Below are 19,481 nucleotides of genomic sequence, written 5' to 3' on the forward strand. Positions count from 1 at the left end.
CTCTCAAGTCATTGAAATTTAAAGTAATGGAAGAAGAATTGAAAAGAAGTGAAAAGAGAGAATAATTGATTAAAAGAACCACCACAGACTACTGAGTACCAATTACAATATATATAGCAAAAGGGAAAATAAATTACTAACTAATAGTGCTATAATTATGTCTAACAAACTAACCAACTTGACAGCTATACAACTCTATTATGTTACAAAACCAACCAGCAACTTGGATAACCGTGACTTTCTTTAGTATTTGTATCAATACGATTAGTTATCTTTTAATTTTATCCTTAAAATAATTTTTATTAAATTAATTTAAAAAAATTAAAACAAACACATTTAAATAGATTTAATATTTTTTAATTTAAAATATAAATTTAAAAAATAGTGTAAATAAAATTAAAATTCAATAATTAAATTTTAAATATTTTAAACTCTAATACATTCCAAAACATACTTTAAATATCTCAAAACACAGATTTCATCATTCCATTAAATCTTTTATCCGTTCGTAAAATCTAGATCTGCAGCGCCTCACACTTCTCTTCCTTGCCGCGCTCCTCCCTTGAGTCGTGCTCCTCCATCGCGCCGCACTCTTTTTCCATCCCGTGCTCCTCCCATCTTTGCTGTGCTCCGATTTAATTTCTATCGAAATTTAGATGTATAATGCGCTCTTTGTCTTCTCCACCACTTCTAGTAAAATATTTTATCTTTTTAATATATGTTTTTATTTGTATTTGAGGGAGAAAGCTTCATTCTTTTAAAAATAACTTTGAAACTATCGTAACTAAATAAACATAATAATGGCTATCTTCACATCTATCTTTTTATAATTTTGATAATTTTAGATGTGTTTACAAAATATTTGGTTTGTTATTTATTATTCTAGATGTGTTTACTTAATTTCACTAAAGAAATTTATATTATATGTATTTTTGGGTATGTTTTAAAATATTTATTTATTCTTTATTATTTTAGATGTGTCTTGAATATAATTAAAAATTATACCATAAATTAAATCCCTTTTTTTTAAAGACACAACTAAAAAACTATAAATAAGCTAAGGCTTTTCGACCTCTTATGGTAAAAGATTCTATCTTTTTAAATTTATATTTTTGTTTGTATTTGAGAGAAGCTATTATAGCTAAATAAATATAGTAACGGTTATATTTACACTTGATAGTATCAATCTTTTTGTGATTTTTGATAATTTTGGATGTGTTTTTACGAAATATTTAATTTATTATTTATTATTTTAGATGTGTTTACTTAATTTTACCAAAAAATTTATATTATACGTATTTTATTTTCGGATGTATTTTAAAAATATTTTATTGATTATTTATTATTTTAGATGTGTCTTGAATATAGTTTAAAAATTATACCGTAAATTAAATCACTTTTTTAAAGAACACCACTAAAAATTACAAATAAGTATTTATTTTTAAAATAAACATCGTTGAAGAATAAATGTGACAGTTGTAGAATTAATTGTCTATTTTCTCATTTTTTTATTTTATTTTATTGTCTTTGCCTTTCAAATTTTGTTGACTATTGTTCAGAAGAGAATTATGGGTTGAAAAAGAAGTCTATTGTCATCGGGTGGTAGGCACACGCTATTGAAGGGTTTGGTGGGGTCAAAAATGCGCAGAATGAAGAATGGTTTGGATTAAATGGGACACAATGACGAGACCAAAGAAAGATGGAGGGCTGGGGATCAAGGACTTAAGGGTGCAAAATTTGGCTTTATTGGGCAAGCAATGTTGGCGTCTAATGAAATACCTTAATTCTACTCTATCAAGAATGCTCAAAGCTAAATATTTTAGATATACAGATTTTCTACATGCAGAGATAGGAAGTGTACCGTCGTGGGGCTGGAGAAGTATTCTTGAAGGGCGCAAGGTGATCGAGAAAGGCTTGTTATGGAAAATAGGCTCTGGCACTAATGTTCGCATCTTCCATGACCCCTGGCTTCCACCACCAGTGCCCCTTAATGTCCCTCAAAATGCATTCACAATCCCGCCAAATCTGCAAGTGTATTACGTTAGTGCGTTACTAAATCCTGATAGAAGTTGGAATAGAAATCTGATTGAGTCGATTTTTTCAGTTGATATATACAATAAAATTTTTTCAATCAAACCAACAGAGGAGGAGGATGAAGTTAATTGGTGCTAGACAAAATCTGGTATATATGAAGTTGAGTCAGGATACAAAATTGCTTATGGATTCTTTCATTCTCCTACTTCATTGAGGCCCCAGAACATACACAACAGAGTCTGGAATAGCATTTAGGAGTTGAAATTACCACATAAAATTAAGATTTTTCTATGGAAAAGTCTTCATGAAAAGCTTCCGGTGTTGCAACAAGTTCACAGCCGATTCGCATCCACTCCTGCCACTTGTCCAAGATGCATGTTGAAGGCTGAATCAATTTCTCATGCTTTGTTCCAATGCCCCATGTCCTCAATAATATAGAGTCTAAGCTTAATAACCCCTGACCTATGGATGAGAGAAGAAGAGACCTTTTTCAATTGGTGGCAACGAGTCTTATCCTGGGTAGCGGCTCAATTCGACGGTAGACAAAAGACCCTCTCATAGCGGCGCTGTGTTGGAGCACTTGGAAAGCGAGGAATCGGTGTGTTTTTGAGAAGGTAATAAGCCCGGCACCAAAGATAGTGAAAGAAGCCAGCAATTTAGTGCGTGAACTCGTGAGCCATACCTGATAGATGCTGCTAATTTTATTTACTCTTACTTTACTCTTCTTTAAGCTCTTAGTCTTTCGGTCACAGTTGGTGATAAATGGGAATACCCAATTCTTTTGTACTTCCTTATGGAAACACTTTTATTTTATATTAATAAAATAACATTTATCTTTGGAAAAAAAAGTTTTGTTGACTATTAGAATTAGTGTCATTAAACTTAACAATACTTTATTGGTTTGGGATTTTTTTTTTCTAAACAAATGTGTTTTTAACCTTTTTAAGATAAAATAACTAATAGGAGTTTAATAATATAAAAAATTAAAAAATAAAAAAGAATTAAGGAAAGTTAAACTAAATCTCAATGGATATCGCTTTTTAATTTGAATATGGAAGTAAAAGTAGTGTTGAACTCAAACATGGGGAATACAGGTGTTTCATAGTCATGTGGTGTCAGTAGAACAACTCGGAGGGTCCAAGTTGCGTTGGATATTCAATTTTGTGAAAAAATTGACAACAACAAACAACTTGGAGGGTCCGTTTTTTAGCTTCCGAAATTCATATTTACCCAACCACAAGTCGGACCATGCGATTTCTTAAGCAAAATTTTAAAATCAAACAACTTGCATGGTCCGATTTATGTACTCTGAGTTTTTTCAATTTTTTTAACAAATCAGACCCTCCGATTTGTGTACTCTGAATTTTTTTCACTTTTTAAAACATAAATCGGAGGGTCCGATTTGTGTACTCCCACAATTTTAAAAAACACCAAAACTTCCCATGTTAAAGTATATCACTTATTTTACTTTCATATTAAAATTTTTTAACCCAATGGATATAGCTTTTAAAAAAATTAAAAAATTAATAATTAAAAAATATTATAATTAAATAATTAAATTTAAATATTATTTAAAGAATGATATTTTAAAGAATGAATAACATTTTTCTATTTGTATGTAATTATTAACCTCTCTTTTGCAACACTTTTTATTTGTGATGAGTGATGAGTGATGAGTGATGACTGATGACAATATCTTTACCCTTTTGTTTTCTTCTACCTAATAAAATGTTTAGAAAATCCAGTATTTAACTGAATTTTATTTTGAAGTACATCAATTAATGCTTTACAATAAATATATTGCGATTTTTAAATATCAAATTTGGTTTCATTTCTGCATATTATTATTATTATTATTATTATTATTATTATTATTGTTATTATTCACAATCACATCATTAAAGGTTGAATTTAATTTTTCAAACTTCACTATTATTCTACCCCAAACGACTTATATATCACAAAACAGTATTATTAAACAGTAGTAGAAATAAGATTTTCTTTTACAATAATAATAAAATAATTTAGTCAAACATTTTGATGGCATGCCATAGATAAATAAATATTTGTATACTAATAGTATATAAATTTTTTTTTATAATATCCCTCCCTTCGATGGACTAAAAATTAATTCACATTATTTAGTAATTTGTCGTTGCTCAATAAATTATTATATATATAAAGAGAATTTGAATAAATTTCTAATAATTATTTAAATAGATTAATAAATTAACTATTAAATTAATTTAAATTGACTGATAATATATAAATAAACTAATCAAATACAAAAAATTTTAAAAATTATTTTTAATATGACTGGAGATAAAGATATGTTTTGATTGAATATTGATATTTGAAATATATTATAATATTATAGATGTACAAAAAACGTCAATACTATTGTTGCAGCTTAACACGTATCAACATGCACCCTGCTAATCATCTGTAATTATACTAAATAATCTCATTTTCAATAAAAACACTAATATTTTTTTTCACATAAAAAAATTAACCACAAAATTTAACATTATATAAGTTTAAAAGCAATTCAGTGTAAAGAAAAAAAAAAAGTAGTAGGCCTTTTGATTGACGGAGATCTAAACGTGCTGCAATATCTGAGTCTAACAGTGCACGATGCATCATTAAAATCGAAGGGGGTGTGGGGAGGGGACCCCATATCATAATTTTGACAAAAATGGTACTGTTATGAATGTATAAAATGTACTTAAAAAACGCAAACCCTATAAACACTAGCATATACTCAACCCTGGCTTTACGTGAGTGTGTGAAACCACGTCACATAAATGCCAAAACCTACAGAAACCACCAACACACAAATAATTGCATCTTATCATTCAAAAATTTTCTCCATAATATTAATTATTTAAATTAACAAATTCTTAATTTATATATCAAGTATATTTATAAAAAAGAGAATATAACGTATTTATAACATACACATATATAAATGAAAAGATTTAATGTGATCTATATAACAAGTAACAACGTAGAAATTGGTCCAAAATCTCTGCCATCTCTCTTCCACACGTTCAGCCAATCAGATCTGCCCACGTGTCAAGAGAACCCGTTTCTAGGTGGGACCCTTTGGCGCCTTAAGCTTCTGCCAACTACAACACAACTGCCGTCACTGTTTACTCAAACTTTTATTTTTATTTTTATTTTTTGTGTTCCTCGTTTTTAGATATTTTCTTTTTTCTTCCTTGAAATATTATAAACAACATCCATCCCCAGATGGAAAATTTGACCACTTTTTTATTCGTTTCTTCTTTTTCAATTATTTTTTTTTTTCTGGGGTGGCTTTATTTATTGATTTCACAAGGCATGATGATTGGGGCCAAAGCCAAAATCGTTGAAGACTTTCTTGTAACTTCAACAAGCCAAAGCAAACGGTAGCTTAAACTCCTCAACCTCAACCATATATAAATATATTTATTTTTATTTTTATTTTCTTAGAATTATATTTTTCTTCTTCTGTTTTTGTTATTACTATTATTATCATTGTGGTTGTATGTGACAGTGCTTTGTTGTGGGATGGTGATGGTTGTTGTTGTTGTGTTGTGGTGGTGGAGGTAGTGAATAAAGGATCAAGGGAAGAAGAAGAAGAAGCACCATGGGAGCTTGTGTTTCAGCTCCACAAAGGTGTGTTGGAGGGAGATTGAGCTCTTCTTCAAAGAGGAATAAGCAACAAAGAAAGAGGAGTAGAAGGAGTGGTGGTGGTGGAATTAGAAGAAGAGTTTCTTCTAAATTGTACAAGGGATCATCATCATTGGATAATAACGTTCTTGACCTTCCACCACCAACTAGTTCCTTTGCCAACCCCACTTTCCAAGGTTTTCCTTTTTTTTTTTGTGAAATGATTCTTCTTCTTCTTTGTAAGGGTATTTTTCCATTTTTTTTTTGGTAATCCATTTTGGGATATGCTTGAATGGTTTTAATCTTTGTGAATTCTCAAGTAAAAGCAAAAGATAAGCCTAAGCAATTATCAATATTTGAAAGCAATGCCAATATTTCTATGAGAAGTTTCAACTTTTGGACTAAGAATGCATTGATGGAGAAATTGGAATTGAAATTTGGAGTAATTGTTGCTATATTGATGTTTCAGTGTCCTAATTAAACTCATATTAATTTGCAGCTAATTCATAGTTGTTATTTTTCTCATAAACATGCTTGATTTTGTAATGGCCTTCATTCATGGTTACTCATGTGTTATTGGAACTGTAATCTGTGGCAGGTGGAAGTATTGAGGAGGCATGGTTTGATTCAAATGTGGTATTTGACTCCGACTGCGATGACGATTACCAGAGTGTTCCTGATGGTATGATTTTTGTTACATTCATTCAAATAAAAGTATCTTTGTATTAGAAGCAATGCTATTGGAGAAAGTGGAAATCTCATAAGCGGCATTTTAATATGCAGATTTGTTATCTTTGAATGGAAATGATGCCAACCATAGAGTTTCAACTGCAAGTATCTCTGAGGCTGCAAGAACTTCAGACGTTCAACGTTTTTCTAGTGTAGATGCAACTGATCATCAAAGTAAATCCGACGGAAACATAGTCGATGCGAATGAACCCGTGTTCGTCGATGAAATTTCCTCGGTGGATGCAAACTCCAACAAGGAAGAAGGGATTTTGGACAATTGTGGAATCCTTCCAAACAATTGTTTGCCGTGTCTAGCTTCTACCGTGCCTTCTATCGAGAAACGAAGATCTTCGAGTTCTAGTCCTCCTAGTGCAAGGAAGAAGGCTCCTATGAAACTCTCCTTTAAATGGAAGGAAGGACATGGAAATGCTACTCTATGTGAGTTGAAATTCTCAAAAGAAGCATGATCTTTTGTCATTGCAAGTTTCATCTAGTTAATCTATTATGATAATTCATCTTATATCATTGCAGTGAATAATTTTAGTTCAACGTGTTTCCTTTTCAGTGTCGACAAAGACTCTTTTACAAAGACCAATTGCAGGATCTCAAGTACCCTTTTGTCCAATCGATAAGAAAATGCTTGATTGTTGGTCACACATTGATCCAAGCACTTTTAAAGTTCGGGGAGTAAACTATTTTAAGTAAGATGAGTACTATGTTGTTGATAATTTGTTTGAAAGTTGAACAGACATAAAAACCAAAATGCACAAACAATTTGAATAAGTACATTTCTTACTGTGATGTTTTTTACACTTACATACCAATGTCTGATTTGCCTGTGTTTTTCTTTATGGGAGGGACAAGAAGAAGGACTTTGCTCCAAACTATTCTGCGTATTACCCATTTGGCGTAGACGTATTCTTATCGCCACGGAAGGTGGACCATATAGCTCGATTTGTGGAACTTCCTTTTATTAGTTCCTCTGGGAAATTGCCACCAATTCTTGTTGTAAATGTGCAGGTACTCCAATTATTTGTTCAATTACCCTTTTTACCATTTTAACAGATTGATGCACATTGCCAAAAAAAAAATTGTTGTAATTTTTGTTTTGTGGTTTTTAGATTCCACTCTACCCTGCCACACTTTTTCAAGGTGAAACTGATGGGGATGGAATGAGTTTTGTGTTGTACTTTAAACTTTCCGAAGGTTACTCAAAGGAACTTCCTCTGCATCTTCAAGAAAGCATCAGAGTAAGATTCACCATTTCTGTGTCAGTATTATTTCTCATTAGTCCTAATACATCCTGCTAAAATTTCTTCAATGGGGTAAAGTAATTTTGGTAAAAGTAATTTTTAACCCTCAGAAGGATTAATATTGGTAAAGTTATTGGTAAAAAATTTCCCTTGTGTTTTAGTATCCTCTTTAGTTCCATTATTGTCCTTCAATTCTGTCACTTCATGTTACTGAAAATTTCTTTAGTTGCTGATGGAAAATGCCATTTGTCTATGTCTTATTGTCTTCTCTTCCTACAGAAGCTGATGGATGATGAAGTTGAAAAGGTGAAGGGTTTTCCTGTCGATACAATCGCACCGTTCCGGGAAAGGTTGAAGATATTAGGCCGTGTCGTCAACCTCGAAGACCTTCATTTGAGTGCAGCAGAAAGGAAGCTTATGCATGCCTACAACGAAAAACCGGTTCTTTCGCGACCCCAGCATGAGTTTTACTCAGTAAGTTCCATTCACTTGTTATTATAATATAATGTTAATGTACTCTTCAGTAATATTTCGGCTTGATGAATATAAAACACTTGAATGAATGATGATGGATGATATCAAAACCAAACTTTTAAGTTAAATGCATTGATATCATATTGGTACATCATCACTTTATGGAAGAAGTAACTTGTTGAAGATGATTATGGCTTGTGAAAATCACTCAACTTTTCTATAAAATTCATGGATCTGCATAGAGGATTTGATGTCCCATTGAAGAGTAAATGTCGCCATGAATGTCTCTGATCTCTTCAATGATGATGAATCCAAGAAAAAAACAAAATGCATATCATGATGAAATAAAGACTTAGGGAAAGTGAAATGGTGAAATTCAAAGTTTATCTGTGGGCTCCTTCCCCTTGTTGATTTGCATAGTACAATTTAGCTCCATCTTTATGGATTTCTTTATGGTGCCTTTTTTTTATTTATTTTTTTTAAATCATGTTTGGACCCGCAATTTAATAGTGGTGTCATTTCGTTATAAATGAATACTAGTGATGTTCACATGTTAGTACTTTACTTTATACTATACTATTGCTTTAATTCACTGACCAATATTTTGCATTTTTGTTTTGTAGGGAGAGAATTACTTTGAGATTGATTTGGATATGCATAGATTTAGTTATATCTCTAGGAAAGGCTTTGAAGCTTTCTTGGACAGATTAAAAATCTGCACTTTAGATGTTGGTCTCACAATTCAGGCAAGTCCTTTATCTTAATTTTTCTTAGTAAACCTCTATTTTGGCCCTAAAAAGATATTTTTTTTACTCAAAAGTGAGTTTTTTTCACACACCTAAAAGTTTATGATGTTTTATTCTCGTCATAGTAAACTACTGTTTTGCCTTTAATTAATTAAGGTTAATTTGTCGGCAAATCAGTCATCATTTTGAATGGATTATATCATGAGATAATTATGATGTTTTAGCTCTTTATCTTTATATTAATATTTGGTTGATGTAAAACAGGGGAACAAAGCAGAGGAATTGCCAGAGCAAGTTTTATGTTGTGTTAGATTAAACGGCATTGACTACATGAATTACCATCAATTGGGACTAACTCAAGATCCCCTCTAACTACAACAACATTAGAAAAGAGCATTTTGTAAATCCTTAGTATTATTATTATTATTTAATATGATTAATGATTAATAATAATTGGTCATTTGAAGATGTGTTATTTGTTTCTATGGCGTGTGTGTTTTGATTTTAGAGGTTGGGACATCTTGTCACATATAATGCAAATAATGGAGGCAACAAGAGCGTGTGTGTTATGATTTGATGGCTACTATTATGTCATATTGTGGCCAAAGCCAGCCTCAAAGGAGGGCTCACACTGCCACCAAAAACAATAAACATGGTCCTACCTTTGCCTACTTAAGTCAAGAACATGGAGGGTCCATAACTCTCAATTCATTACTCATTTTCTATATATATCTTTTCATTCTCAAAATAATTTTTTTTTAAGTTCATCAAAAAATTAATATATTTAGATAATCTCAATAAACCTAAATAAAAAAGATAGTTATTTTGAGAAGGAATAAATAAGTAATATAATTATTGTGGCACAGAAATAAAGATAAAACAATATTAATTTTTTTTTAACAAAGAAGCTCAACACAGTCAGTGGAGCGGAAAAAACGAACAAACAAGAAACCTGTAAAGACAAGAAAATAAACATGTCCCTAGTGTTATTTCTGGCATTGCCATCAACAACAAAAGGGATCCAAACTACACCATTCTCTATAACAGATTACAGTTTTATGGAACACCTCTTCTGCATCTCCTTCCATGTTATTAAAGATCCGCCGGTTCCTTTCTAGCCAAATGTTCCAAATAACAGAAAAGAAGCATATGAGCCACTTGTTGCGGTCTCCTTTCCTTCTAGCAACACCTGTCCAGCTCTCAAAGTGTTCCTTTAGGGAGCCCGGAATATACCACAATCTCCCAAAGTCAGATAGCCATCAACACCACACCTGCCAAGTAAATTCACAACCCAGAAACAAGTGATGTATATATTCAACGTCTTTTTTACACAGTACGCATATATTATCACCATGTTCAACAATTCCCAGTCTATGCAATCTTTCTTTGGTATTCACTCTCCCTATCAAAGTAAACTAAATAAATAACTCCACTCGTGGCGGAACCAAACCTTTCCAAATGGTTCTGGTAAAGCTGTAGCTGGTAATTTCCTCCGGGAGGGACTCTGACTGCATTACCTGCACAAATGAGTTAGTTGAAAAAATAACTTCCTTGTCAAATTTTCACACAACTCTGTCTTGCTTATCATGTGCTATTTTAATAGGCCTCAAAGCTTCATGTAATTGATCCACTAATTCTAACTCCAATTAGTATAACTCTCGCCTCCACTGAAAGTTCCAGATCCACTCTAGCCCATCCCAAAACCCACAATCCCCTATAACAGATCCTTTTTGGTTTGAAATAGAGAAAAGCCTCGGAAAACTCATATTTAGCGAGCCACTTTGTAGCCAGACATCCTCCCAGAATCTAGTCCTCCTTCCGTCACCCACCTCCATAGATAACCCCGCAATCATCTTATCTCTCACATCAGTATCCCTAATCTGCAGCTGACAGATATCCTTCCATTGACCCCTCTAGTCGGTAGAGTCTGAGCCGTTAACATCACATTGGGGTTCAGGTCATAGCAAGAACACACGACCTTCTTCCATAATGGACACTCCTCTTTTGAGAACTGCCACCACCACTTGAAAAGAAGTGCAGTATTTCTAATTACTGCATCACCCACCCCCAACCCACCCGCCTTTTTAGGGGTTTGAACTAACTCCCACTTAACTAACACCAATCCATTCCTACCTTCCTCCTTGCTCCATAGGAATCTCCTCTGCAACGATATCAACTTGTCTGACACTGCCTTCGGCATCTTATACAGACTCAAGTAGTACACCGGCAAGCTATTTAACACAGATTTAATAAGGACAAGCTTACCCGCCTTATTGAGTAGTTTTGCCTTCCACAAGCTGAGCTTCTCCTCCACTTTGTCAATAATTAATTTTCAAGTCCTGACTAGTCTTGGGTTTGCTCCTAAAGAAATACCAAGATATCTTACTGGAAGACTGGCCTCCTTACAACCCAAGTAGCTGCACATGTCGGAGGTCCACTGCTGTTTGCAATTTATTGGAATTAAACTTGATTTATCAAAGTTAATAGTCAACCCTGACATCATCTCAAAGCACCTTAGCAACCTGGCATAGTTCCTAATGGTCTCCTCCTCTGGTGGACAGAACAATATAGTGTCATCTGCGAATTGTAAATGTGATAACTCTATATTGTCCTTAGCAATCAGCAGCGGCAAAATACGTTTATTTCTGACTGCCTCCCCTACCATCCTATGCAGCACATCTACAACCAGAACAAACAAGAATGGAGATAATGGATCACCTTGTCTCAAACCTCTCTCCATCTTAAAAGGTTTAGATAGTGAGCTATTTACCAAGATTGACATAGACGCTGTGCCAATACACTCCTTCACTCATGTCCTCCATTTCCAACCGAAACCTATTTTCTGCAGCACAATATCCACAAAACACCATTTTACCCGGTCATAAGTTTCTGGAAATCTAATTTGATAATTGCCGCTTTCTTCTTTCTACTTTTTAACCAGTGCACTGTTTTGCATGCAATAAGAGCACCATCATGGATTTTCCGCCCTTTCACAAATGCGCTTTGGGTCTCCCCTACTAAACCTGGCATGACTGATCTCATCCTTCTAACCATTACTTTGGAAATTACTTTATATACACAACCAACCATGCTAATCGGCTGAAGGTCCTTGATCTCCTTAGCTCCGGTAAACTTAGGTGCTAGGGCCACCCAAGTAATATTGGCCTCAGAAGGTAACCGTGACGATCGAAAGAAATCCAGAACAGCTGTTGTGAACTCCACACCAATCTCATCCCAACACTTCTTGATAAAATTTATGTTATACCCATCACTCCCCGGAGCCTTGAGCCTTGGATGATTCACAATCCCAGACGGCTTCTTTAATCTCCTCCATTGTTGGTATTCTCTCCAGAGCTATCGAATCTTCTTCCTCAATCCGATTTACCAGCCCGTCCCTAAAACCCACTACCGGTGATCTCTCCTGGTGATATAGATCTTTATAGAAATCTTTGATAGCAATTTTGATCCGAGCTTGATTTCTTATCAACCTACCATGAATTAGCAGGGCATCAATTCTATTGTTCCTCCTTCTTGCCGATGCCAAATTATGGAAGTACCTAGTGTTCTTATCCATATCTTTCGCATGCCTGGATCGCGACATCTGCTTCCAGTGTATCTCTTTTCTGACATACCACTGCTTGCAACAGCTTACTAGTGCCTTCCGTCTAGCCTCCACTGTATCATCATAAACTCCATTTCCTGCCAACTCGTCTATCTTCCTGATTTCTTCCTCAAAGCGCTGAATCTTCTTATCCATGTCCCCAAAATTGTCTCTGTGCCATCTTTTCAGAGGTACTGTTAAAGCCTTCAGTTTATCTGTGAACCGTGCCTCACCGAGATTCCTCCATTATTCCCTAACCATCCTTAGAAACCCGTCATGTGTAAACCAGGAATCTAAGCTACGAAAGGGTCGTGGTCCACCTCTGGATATGGTATCTTCCACTATAATTGGGCAGTGATCTGACAGGTCTCTTGGTCTCCCTTTTAGCCGAATCTCCGGAAACTCCTCCATCTATTATATACTCACTAGGACTCTATCAATGCGACTGCATGAGCGGCCTCTGAACCAGGTAAACTTACGATCCTGCAACGATAGGTCCACTAGCTGCATATCTTGTACCCAATACCTGAAGTCTTCTGCACACCCTGTTAACCTATCATGTCCTTTCCTCTCCTCAACCTGTATAACCTCATTGAAGTCACCCATATAGCATATCGGTATTTGGCATACACCAACTATAAAGCTCAGTTCTTCCCACACAACAAGTTTTTCTATTCTATTATGAGCACCATATACCAAGCAGAAAGCACAAGGAAAATCATTTTTCAGTAGGACTCCTTCAACACATAACCATCTCTCCCCTTTGTAGCAATTATTCATTTTAAACATCATAATATCCCACATTAACACCAGCCCCCTGGACGAGCCTTCCGAGCCTACATACTCCCACCCTACAGCATCGCTCCCCCAAATACGTATTACATCAAACTTAGTCATAACTGGCATTTTAGATTCAACCAAACCTAACATATTCAGCTTATGTTTTGTTTTCAGCTCTTTAACCATACTCAACTTACCAATCCCCCTAATCCCCTTACATTCCAAGAGCTAAAAATTATTTTAATTCTTTAGTACATACCTTTTTGAGCTTTTTCGGTCTGCACCTTCGTGCCTTTTCTTTCTGCTTAGCCAACCTCCTCTTTTGGGCAAGCGCTTCGTTCTGTTCTTGTAGAATCGCCATAATGTTGTCATCTTCATCGCATTACACTGCTCCAAATTCTACTGCTAGGTCCCATGCCCTTTTTTTTCAATCATCTGCTCTTCTCTTTCCAAAATCTTCCTATCACTGAATGAGATGAATCAGTATCTCACTTTTTTTCTTCAGATATTTTTTGTTATAAATAAATACATAATTCATTAAAAAGTATTTTATTTTACTATTTTTAAGATTTGAACTTAAAATCTCTTAATTAAGTTATAAGTCATATATTTATTTAATTTAAATTTTTGTAAAAATATTTAAATAAATATTTAGAAGACAGACAAAAAAAAATTAAAACAAAATTTAACTTAGACTTTTTTTTTATTTTTCAAAAGAATTTGGTCATTCATAATTATTTTTTTTTAAAACTTCACTTGACAAAAAATTATCAAATTTTAAAAATAAAAATATTTTATTTTTTTAATAATACTTGTAAAAAAATACATCAAAATCTAATTTTTTAAAATTTTTTTTAGAATATATATTTAATATCTAATTTTTTTGTCACATTTTTTATTTTTTCAAAAATTTATTATTATTAGCATCCTTTAGAATTATTTTTATCAATAATATAAATTTTTGAGAACTATTTTGATTGTTTACTCCGTATTTAATCAAGAAAAAAAAAAGCGAATCAATAGTTATGTCCTAATTATTATACATGTCCTAAATCCTAATACACTAGTTGAGACTTGAGATAAACGCATTCCAATTTTACTATCTCTCTGACCCTATTTCAATGTAATGAAATATACTTATGTATGTCCTAATTATTATGTATATGTGTTTTATATAAACAAAAATTAACCACCAGCAGAATTTATTATTTTTAATTAATATTTTTAGTTACTAATTTAATTTTTTTAGTTTAATAATTTACAACATACTTTAATCTTTAGTTCTACACTTTTAAATATTATTAACTAACTACTAACCAAAAAAAAATTTTCTACTGTTCTTCTAACATTTTTTATTTTATATCTATAGATTTTAATTAAAAACAACTTTAAATGTTTAGAAAACGAAACATGTTGAAAAACATAATGGTAGGAAAATTTCTAATTTTTTTTTTACCAAAAATAGGAGATTCGAACCCGCAACCTCTTAATTGAGTATGGGAAGACTATGCCATTTGAACTATTATTCATTGGCTTTAAATTTTTCTCTTAAAAAATTAGTTATTTTTTTAAAATTTTAAAATAGATGGATATAAAGAGATATTTTTCCAACGATTTTGAAGTAAAATTTTGTACACTAAAATATAAAATATGAGAGAGACACGTCTCTATCATTTCACGGCAGCAACCAAAAGCCAGATTGGTGTACAACCATTGGAAAATAAATGAAGTGTACAAACTATTGGTGTCGTAGCAGTTGAAAGCGTGTGCATTGTGATTGAAAGCAACTGGTGGATGTGCTACTCCAACTTCAACACATCCAAATGAGGTTTGCACCAATGAATTCAGAAAAAAAAAAAAAAAACTGAAATTTATTTTGTTTTATTTTTAATTGAAAAAAGAAAAATTGTTACAGGAGCAGTTAACTGTGGTGTCATTATATGTTTCTACTAATCTAGGTTAACTCTTTTTTCTATTCATCTTATGGTGGAAATTTAGATGAAGATTTCTAAAATTATCTTCACCTACAAAGATTCAAACTCGAATAATATTAGTATGTGTTATGTAGTTAGTTTAATCGAAAAACATTAGATTTTTATTTTACACCCAGTTATCAACTGTCTTCTCTAGTTTAATTTGGTTAAATTAACTGTAGAACACGCGTCAATATTTTAGATTGAATCTACTATCTACAAATTTGAGCATGTTCATGTGAGGATGTACCATTAAAATGACAAAAACAGTTTCATGGTTAATATATAACCTTCACTAATGTAGCTTTATTCTCAGTTAACATTTTGTTTAAATTATATTTAATACTCACTGTGGAAAGAAAGCACCAAAGAAGGGAAAGGAAAAACCACAAAAAATAAAAGAATCTTTATTGCAATATTAAGTTAATAGAAAATTAGAAGTTTCACATAACTGAATCCTGATATCGGTTCAATGTTACCTGCACAGAAAATTCTCTATTTTGGTTCAAGTTTTCATTTATAGAAGGCTGAATTTAAATTTAGAAATCTCAAGCACTTTTTTCCAAGTGAATGAACTTGGAATGATTAATATGTTGATGATAGAATAATAATAATAATAATGAATAAAATTTCAGGGTTCTTACAATGACATGTGAGGGAAGAAGAATCCTCAGAGTTTACAAGGACCAAGAGGCTTTCCACACAAACCTTTGTTACCAGAATAAGAACTACCAGGGAAGTTAATCAGAGGTTCACCCTCTGGAATTTCCCCTTCAAGAACATTATCTGATAGATCCAACTCCTTCAACTTTCTAAGCTTGAGAAATGCATTAGGAATGTTGCCACTAAAGTGATTCTTTTGCAGCCTAAGTATCTCCAATGTGGTCAAATTTGCAAGAAACTCTGGCAAATTTGATGCTAACTTGTTGAAGCTCAAGTCCAAACTGTGAATGGATTTTAGCCTCCCAAGTGAACTTGACAACATACCCTTCAGATTGTTGTGAGAAAGATTCAGAAATTGAATGTTGAATTGCCCTCCTACACCAATTTCTTCAACTCCACTAGAGAAATTGTTATGTGAAAGATCCAGGTATGTTAGTGATCCTCCAGTGGAATCTTGTTCAATTTCAAATGCCTCAATTATGGATCCTGTAAGCCTATTTGAGTGAAGATCAAGAATTGCAAGATTGCGCAATTTCGCAACGGAATGAGGGATGAATGAATCAAGTGAGTTTCTTGAGAGGTTCAATAAGTAGAGTTGGCTGAAGGAACCTATCCATGAAGGTATGCTTCCACTGAGAAAGTTCATTGATAAGTCCAATTCCTGAATTGGACTTTTGATTGTATTCAAAACTTCTGGAATTCGGCCTTGGATTCCACAGCCTGCAAGGTAAATGCCAGAGAGCGACAATAGACTTGGCAGCCATTCGGGGATGGAAGTGAGGTTCAAAGGGTTGAAAGAGAGATCAATTTTTTGAAGATTTTGAAGGTTTGACATCTCTTTTGGCAATGGCCCTTGAATCAAGTTTTTGGAAATGTTGAACATTATGAGGTGAGAAATTTGGCCTAATGATTTTGGTATTTGGCCAGAGAAAAAGTTTCCACTTAGGTAAATCTCAGTCAAATGATGCAAATTCCCCAAACTTGAAGGCAATGCACCTTCAAGTTTGTTGTTTGACAATGATACCCTTTGAAGAGAAACAAGTTGACCGAAATTGAAAGGTAAATTTCCACTTAGATTGTTATCATTGAGCCTCAAGAACCCTAAAGAATGCATATTTTCACCACCATTTCTTGAAGGGAATGGGATTGTTCCCTCAAGATTATTTGTGTCCAAATACAAAAGTGAAATGGAAGTTAAATTGGATAATGATGAAGGGATTCTCCCATTTAGCAAATTGCTTGAAAGGTCAAGCTTTTCAAGATTCTGCATCTGACCAATGCTATTTGGTATGTGACCATTGATGGAATTTTCATGAAGATCCAATTCTACCAAATTTGTCAAGTTCCCAAGTGAGAGTGGTAATGTACCTGAGATTTTATTTGAATAAAGCAGCAAACTTTTCAGTTTTCTTAGGGTTCCAAGGCTAGAAGGAATTGACCCAGATAACCTATTTTCATGAATTGCAAGTTGCTGTAGGTTTTGCAACTCACCAATGCTTTCTGGAATTGAGCCTGTTAAGTTGTTTCCATAAAGGTAAAGCTTTTGGAGCTTTTGCAGATGCATGCCAAGTGTTTGTGGAATTGTTCCACTGAGGCCTACTAAGCCTCCAAGATCAAGGATTTCAAGTGAGGTGAGAAGTGTGATGGAAAGTGAAAAGTGACCAATCATTTGGGTTTGAAACAAGTCTTTATCTGTGGAAATGAACCCTGGAAGATGAATCTGTGTCACTCTTCTTGTTCCTGATGTTGTTGCATTATCACATACAATGCCTTCCCAATCACAGCATCTTTGACCAACCCATTTTGCCAATCTTCCAGATGTATCCATCTGAATTCCATTCTTGAAACCAATCAAACCTTCCAAGTCTTGTGAACTGCACCATTCTCCAAATGCAATTTTCACTGTTAAAAGCAGTGAAACTATTTTCAATATCAGTTGATACTGATATTTCTCCATGTTGTTGAGAATGGAAGTGTGTTTGTTACCTTATCTTGTGGAATGTTTTTGCTTTGCACACTTGAAAAGGCTCTTAAGAATGTTTTGTTGGCTTAGACAGGTAAATTTTACCATGTACACCAAGACACAGATAAAACCAAATTAGTGTTGGTTTTTCAGGCTTAGCTTTCTTTTCCTTTTTGTCACTTTCAGGTATCCCTTTTAAACTTTAATGCTTACTAAAGCATATTTTTCTTGATCATGTTGTGCTTTAAAGTACTAAAGAGTAATAGATTCCAAAGAATGGCCCATTTGGTTACCTAGATTATCGACTGAAATTTTGTACTCATAATACATCAAGTTATTAGTAACTAAACCTTTGACCATAGTTACTTGAAAGTTTGCCCGGCCTAATTCAGCTTAAGCTGTAAAGTACACAAATAAATGATATAATCAAGTTAAATACATGTTTCACTCTTTGTTTGTAATCAGTAAATCTAGGAGTTCTATGTTAAGATATTGTAATGTAATGTGATGTAGTAGTTGGAACTAAATTTCCTATTTGAAGAATGACAGCTAACCAATCACATGGATATGATTAATCTTATAACGTTTGATATATTCTGATGGATCTGCAAATTTGGAAGTTTCCCTTTGCATGTTTATCAACTCGAGGTTTTAACAGCATTATCTTTTTCAAGTGATCATATTTTTTAAAAAATTTAAAATAATTTGATGTTTAAATGTTTGATATGAAAATATTTTTTTATATCAATTATGCTCAGGTATGAAAATTGTCAAGTTTTTTAAAAAAATATATTTTTTTATCTTTATAATATTTTTACTTTTATTTTAAAAGATTTGTCGAACACATTAACGTTATTTAAAATATATTTTTTAAAATTATTTTTTATATAATTTAATAACATCCAAATATAACATTTAATGCGTACACTTAAAAAGAGGAGATAATTTAAATATTATAATTCAATAATGTTAGAAAGATAATAATTTAAAATTATTTTATTTAACATAATATTTATAATTTTATATATATAATATCTAAAATTAGATATTTATTACATCTAATATTATGTATTAATTTTAAAAATAATTAATAAATATAAAATAAAATAAGTTTAGATTAATTTAAATGGATTTTTATTGTCTTTTAAATATATCTGTTTCAAATTTTAGTGCACTAGTTTGAAATTCCAATAGAACGCTTAAATTTGTGAACCTTCTTTAATGATTAATGCGTGCTTAATTATTTTATACAAGTACCAAAAAGTAAGTACATTATACATGTATGGTTCAGTTTTTTCATAAACTGAACTGAAACTGCATTAAACCATTTTAAATGGTTTAAAAATTGAACCAAACTATTTTGTCATATAAGAAATTAGTTTTAAACCAGTTTATAATACAGTGCACCAATTTAAACCAATTCATAAAAATAAAACTGGTTTTAATTAAAAAAAAATTAGTTTAAATTGGTTTATAGGCTAAAACTAGTTTTCACACCCTCTCTCTCCCCCTCTTCCCTTCTTCTCTCTCTTTCTCTTTCTCTCTCTCTCTCTCTCTCTCTCTCTCTCTCTCCCCTTTTCTCTCCCTTCCCCCCTCTCTCTCTCTCTCCTT

At 32.8% G+C, this 19,481-nt stretch overlaps 2 protein-coding genes across 3 annotated transcripts; one reads left to right on the forward strand and one right to left on the reverse strand.

Annotated features, from left to right (window-relative positions):
* The first annotated feature begins 5,178 nt into the window (after nucleotides 1–5,178).
* On the forward strand, nucleotides 5,179–9,358 carry LOC112750146 (uncharacterized). Of its 2 annotated transcripts, none has more exons than XM_025798716.3 (10): nucleotides 5,179–5,444; nucleotides 5,573–5,885; nucleotides 6,287–6,370; nucleotides 6,472–6,855; nucleotides 6,983–7,118; nucleotides 7,275–7,437; nucleotides 7,539–7,667; nucleotides 7,950–8,144; nucleotides 8,768–8,890; nucleotides 9,155–9,358. In XM_025798716.3, the coding sequence occupies exons 2-10, from the start codon at nucleotides 5,666–5,668 to the stop codon at nucleotides 9,260–9,262; spliced, it is 1,542 nt and encodes a 513-aa protein (XP_025654501.1). In that variant the 5' UTR covers nucleotides 5,179–5,444; nucleotides 5,573–5,665; the 3' UTR covers nucleotides 9,263–9,358. The 2 variants fall into 2 exon arrangements, with proteins under 2 accessions (XP_025654501.1, XP_025654502.1); XM_025798717.3 differs by having other exon boundaries at nucleotides 5,629–5,885.
* A 6,479-nt stretch (nucleotides 9,359–15,837) lies between these two features.
* LOC112750147 (uncharacterized) lies at nucleotides 15,838–18,087 on the reverse strand. Its single transcript, XM_025798718.3, has one exon. It carries the CDS (start codon nucleotides 17,862–17,864, stop codon nucleotides 15,915–15,917), a length of 1,950 nt encoding a protein of 649 aa, XP_025654503.1. The 5' UTR covers nucleotides 17,865–18,087; the 3' UTR covers nucleotides 15,838–15,914.
* Nucleotides 18,088–19,481: the final 1,394 nt, after the last annotated feature.

Source organism: Arachis hypogaea, chromosome 15 (genome assembly GCF_003086295.3).
Source record: "Arachis hypogaea cultivar Tifrunner chromosome 15, arahy.Tifrunner.gnm2.J5K5, whole genome shotgun sequence".
In the NCBI taxonomy this organism is placed as follows: Eukaryota; Viridiplantae; Streptophyta; class Magnoliopsida; order Fabales; family Fabaceae; genus Arachis; species Arachis hypogaea.

Bases quoted from the DNA above. Each gene is read 5' to 3' on its own strand.
- LOC112750146 (XM_025798716.3), top strand. From the start codon at position 5,666: ATGGGAGCTTGTGTTTCAGCTCCACAAAGGTGTGTTGGAGGGAGATTG. The intron at 5,886-6,286 runs GTTTTCCTTTTT...AATCTGTGGCAG, and splicing joins TGCCAACCCCACTTTCCAAG to GTGGAAGTATTGAGGAGGCA. The intron at 7,119-7,274 runs GTAAGATGAGTA...TCTTTATGGGAG, and splicing joins CGGGGAGTAAACTATTTTAA to GGACAAGAAGAAGGACTTTG.
- LOC112750147 (XM_025798718.3), bottom strand. From the start codon at position 17,864: ATGGAGAAATATCAGTATCAACTGATATTGAAAATAGTTTCACTGCTT.